Genomic DNA, 5,018 nt, shown 5'->3' with positions numbered 1-5,018 from the left:
ACTGTTTTTCTATTAGGTATTTCTGAAAAACTATCTAATTCTGATTCGAATTGAGAATTGAAAATTCATTAGGAATACAATAGCATTAACTTAGTTATCAACAACTTATACTATTTACTACGTATAAACAAATAAAATCCAAACACACCTAATATTATGTTTTGAACAGATGGAAATATTGAGATAAATTTTGAATAAAAATAGTTCAAAAGATCCACATCATACAAGCCAGATAACGAGATATGTGCAAGTTTGATGATGATAATGTTAAGGGTGAGCTGACTACAGTGAAATATTATCATAATTGAAGTGTGATAATAATAATAATGATTTTAAGTGGTCCACTGCAGTTGTGGTTTCGGAAATCTCGAAACGGTAATATAATAAGTACAATAATAATAATAATAATAATAATAATAATAATAATAATATTAATAATTTTGTAGAGTCAGATATGGCGAGAGTAGATGAATGATATGCGATTGTTAAAATATGTTTTTGTATTTTATAACGAAAAGTAACGAGGAATGAAGGACATATCCTGACTAAACGGTGTAGTCGTTAGTATAATGACATAATAATTATAATTATGTCGTATAATATGTAATATTATTATATGGCTTCGCTTATATTATAGGTATTGTATGGCTTACAGCAAAGTAGTGTCTTAAAAAAAAAAACTGGAAAATTAAATTGGACAAGAAGCGCGGTGTCGGCGCCACCGTACACACTAGAGAATATGAAGTCGAAATGATAACGTTATATTATTTTGTGATAATCGAATAGGTACAGCTGGCGAGACGGATGCGTTTTCGGGCTTGTATATCGTATAGTGCTCAAGCTCCGATGTCTTCCATGAGCTTCTCGTACTCTTGGCGGCTCATCGGTGGTTGAGGTTCGTCGTGAAACCCTCCTCCGCCACTGCGCCGTTTCCTCGAAAACATCGCCCCCGAGTGCGGTGTGATTTCCACGCACAGGACGACGAAAAAGTTGCGGCAGTCGAACGCCGAATCCTGGTCCAGGAGCTTTGCCTGCCGGTCGGACTTTGGCGTCAACGACGAGCCTAGTCCCCGTTTGTCGGAGCTCTCCGAGTTCCAAGCGTCGCAGTTTCCGTCCACGGCACTGTCACCGGACATGTCCGATCCGTGCCAGATGGTCTTCTGAGGCCTGAACAATGACAGATACAATAATATAATAATAATAATAATAATAAAAATGTATTAATCCACCAACGACACCAATATATTTTGCATTATATTTTACATGATGTACATACAAATTCATAATAATTATTGTTGGCGATCTCCTCCGAAAAGGCTTTGCTGGAGGTATCATAAACATCGTAGTAGGTACATATATAATAATATATTATTGCCACGTTGCCGTTATGACAGGTGAGTAAGCTCTATATGTGTATGGCAACTACTGATTTTTTTTTTTTTTGGTTGTGTTTACTTACTTTTGTTTATTTTCTATATATTATAGAGTCATACTGCAGGGACTGAAACCTTGACGGTTTCATAAGTTCAGTTCAATATTGGTAATAACGTATAACCACCGGTTATTCAAATCTACCTTAAGAGGACGTTACACCCGCATACGTTGTATCCGTCTTACAAATGCACAACATACCAAAAAATGTTTTGCGCCAGACAACTATGCTCCCTCTTAATTTATAGTAGAATTATCAAAATTCCACAACACATAAGGAAGAACTTAATCTATGTCGTAGCATTTTTGTTTTTTTTTTTTATAGCACTTGCCAATAGTTTTTAATAATTAAACGAAAAAACAAAAAAAAACTTAATGTTCTCAAACTAATAACTTTAATTATATTAATGTTATCCAAATAATAAAAACGCTACGACACAGATAAAGTTCTTCTCTGTTCGTTGTGGAGCTTTAGTAATTCTACTATAAATACAGAGGGAGCATAGTTGTCCAGCGCAAAACAGTTTTTGCTATGTTGTGCATTTGTAAGACGGAGACAACGCATGCGGGCGTAGCGTTCTCTTAAAACTAAATGTGTTATGTTGAAATATTTAACATTTTAATACCCTCTCCTCAAATCAAAAATCTCATTTTTAAATCTATAATAAGTATAAAAAAAAGATGGACACATGGGTACCACTCTGCTGTACAGTAGTTGTCGAGTATATCGTTGTAACGGATGTGTTTTATTTTATTTTAATGATAAAACGAATCAACGATTCTGAGCGGAGAGGTTGTGTCCTCCTAGCATGCTTAAATAAATAACAAAAAAAATAGTTAAAAAAAAATTAATAAAAATCAAAAATATCTTATTGCTATAAATAGCATAACATTCCGGTGATTTTTTTTTTTTCTGATGGAGGTAGAAACACTTGTTGGGAATCTTTTATACAAATTTTTAATGAATGGCACTATCTTATAGGTAACTTGTTTACAGATATACGTATCAGACTTATAAAAATAAAAAATAAAATACTTTTAAAAAGTATTTCAAGTACATATTCCGAAAACTTAAAAAATTCAAAATATGTATTCGAATACTTTATGATAATAATATTCCTAAGTATTTGGAATACTTCACAAAAAGTATTCCAAATAATTTTCGAATACTTTTTTTTAGTAAATTTAGATTTCAATAGCAAAATTATTACTTTTTCAATTCTGTGTTTATGAATGAACATTATTATATTCTTGATAAAACACACCTATCTGGCAATGAATAATCTATTAGTTATAAAATATTATATTAAAATTAATATTGAATGTTAAAAAAGTATTCCGAATACTGTACTCAGAATACTTGTAAAAAGTATTCAAAATACCGTATTGAATACTTTCAAAAAAAAGTATTTAAAAAGTATTCAGAATACTTAAAAAGTAATTCGAATACAGTATTCCGAATACTGTATTCGGAATACTACCCAAGTCTGATACGTATGTCGTATAGTGTATACTGTGTACTAGGTAATTGCATGCGATTTATAATATAATATAACAGGGACTGGAACCGAACCAAAAAAAACCGGTTCTGGAACCCAAAAACTCTTAAAATATTGAGAACCGGAACCTAACCGGAACCGAATTTCAATATTTTCAAATAACTGGAACCCTTATTTTTAAATTAAAAAAACGGGTTTTCAATGTTAAATTATTTAAATATTTTTAATGTACCTATAGGTATATAAAACATAAAGAATAAATAAATTATATACATTTTTGTAATTGTTTAATACTTGTTTTAACTAGAACCCTGACTTAAACTATTAAATTAATTTTCCATACTGGAACCGGAACCGGAACCAGAACCTCTTAATAAAATAATTAAGTACCGAAACCGTAAAAACTAAAAGGTGCCAGTCCCTGGATTATATATTCTACTCTATTTAAAATATACCTGAACTGAGTACTAAGCCCATGATGAGGAGATTTTACTTTATAGGTACCTACTTCTAAATCAAAGATTAATTTTTTTTTTCAAGATTTACAGAATATTTACTATATTTTAGTATTTAGCACAATAAATGTTTGTGGTGACGGAACAAATACATTGAAAATTTGAATAAGCAATCACCCATTAGTGGCACTTGACTGGGAGTTGTAATGCGTAAATTAAAACATCAATAGATACGCTCTACGTTTTATAACAAATTTGACGATTTTTAAATGTATAACAACAATATATCATAAGTCATAACACATGTTATTATAGCAATGCAACAACCATTTGAGTTATAGTAATAACAGGTACTGACTTAACCCAAAACCAAAACGTATGCTCCGAAGCTCCCAACCATCGAAATTTTCACACAGGTCGTATTGTCGAAAATCTTTCAGGGTTAATCACAATGTCAAGCTCATTAATCAATTCTCTAGTCCCCTTCTTTCTTCACTTCTAAAAGTACTCATCGACAAAACCGTTATAAGCTCTCCTTCGCCTACCTACGTCCAACACTCAATAATAATCTTCTGATAGTCTATATTATATAATAAGTTAACACCTAATAATATTATATATCTCTATAGTTTATATATTATTATATAATATTATTTAGAGGTGTTAGGATAGGTTGGGTTAATGAATACTTCAACAATACCTAATAAACCATTCCACGAAAGTTTCAAAAAACCGATAATTAATATTATTAACTGTTCAATATTTTACAATAGGTAAAATTTAGAGGGAACATATTATTATAATTATTATATTTTCATGTCATTTTTTTTGGCCAGCATAATATACTCTATCAATTTATTATACTAAACCAATTGCTAATATAATACATTTTTGTTAAAATGTATTGCAATAAAAAAAAGTGAAAATTGAAAGTATTTAGTTTTTGTGTATGTATTAATTTAAACGATCATTATGGAATTCGTGAACCACTGATTTTTTTTTAATGGATTATAATATTATTGTAATATTAGTATTGATCAAAAATCAAATACTGACCTACGTGAAAATGTTAGTCGCATATCCGGCTAACAACGGAAATTATATATAAAAAATGTAACCCACAGTTAAGGTGAGGTTTCAAATATTTGGAATTATTATTTTTAAAAACTTTCGAAGTTTAACATTTTACGTTTAAATACCTAATAATATTATATTGTTTAATGGCCTGCCAGACCTAAATGCCTACTATAAGTTATTGTTTTCATCAGGTCTTTGAGTATTTTGTACCTGCAGCTGATTGCAAGCAAATCGCTTCCCCCCAAAAAATCACCATAGTATGGTACACTGAAGCGATCGATATTTTATGGACTGGCCACAGACGCAAGCGACGTCCCTGCGCGAGGTCGCAATCGGTTGGACGCCGAAATGCGCGAACACGGGTGTTTCACGGTCTGGTGAACTACGTGTCATACTTTGCTCGAGTAAAGGAGGGTTTCCGCACCATACACTTTCTCGTAAATGCTTTCCAATGAGTGGTCGGTCAGGTTAGGTTACCACGCGATTAACCACGACCCAGTGGTGTCAGACATTGCTTAAACATTTTTCGTTTACAGTGGAAACCCACGTACGTTGC

The 5,018-nt window shown here is 31.8% G+C and overlaps 1 protein-coding gene across 5 annotated transcripts in view; it reads right to left on the bottom strand.

The window, feature by feature from the left end:
* Window positions 1-482: 482 nt before the first annotated feature.
* Window positions 483-5,018, bottom strand: part of LOC100573836 (collagen alpha-1(XVIII) chain) — a 285,075-nt gene continuing 280,539 nt past the window's right edge. For all 5 annotated transcript variants that reach the window (XM_029488395.1, XM_029488396.1, XM_029488397.1 and 2 more), the window contains one exon: window positions 483-1,167. In XM_029488395.1, the coding sequence (XP_029344255.1) occupies window positions 837-1,167 (331 nt within the window). In that variant the 3' untranslated portion in view covers window positions 483-836. The remainder of the gene's footprint in view (window positions 1,168-5,018) is intronic.

Source organism: Acyrthosiphon pisum, chromosome A1, assembly GCF_005508785.2.
Source record: "Acyrthosiphon pisum isolate AL4f chromosome A1, pea_aphid_22Mar2018_4r6ur, whole genome shotgun sequence".
Lineage (NCBI taxonomy): Eukaryota > Metazoa > Arthropoda > Insecta > Hemiptera > Aphididae > Acyrthosiphon > Acyrthosiphon pisum.
This window is presented reverse-complemented; position numbering and strand designations above follow the sequence as displayed.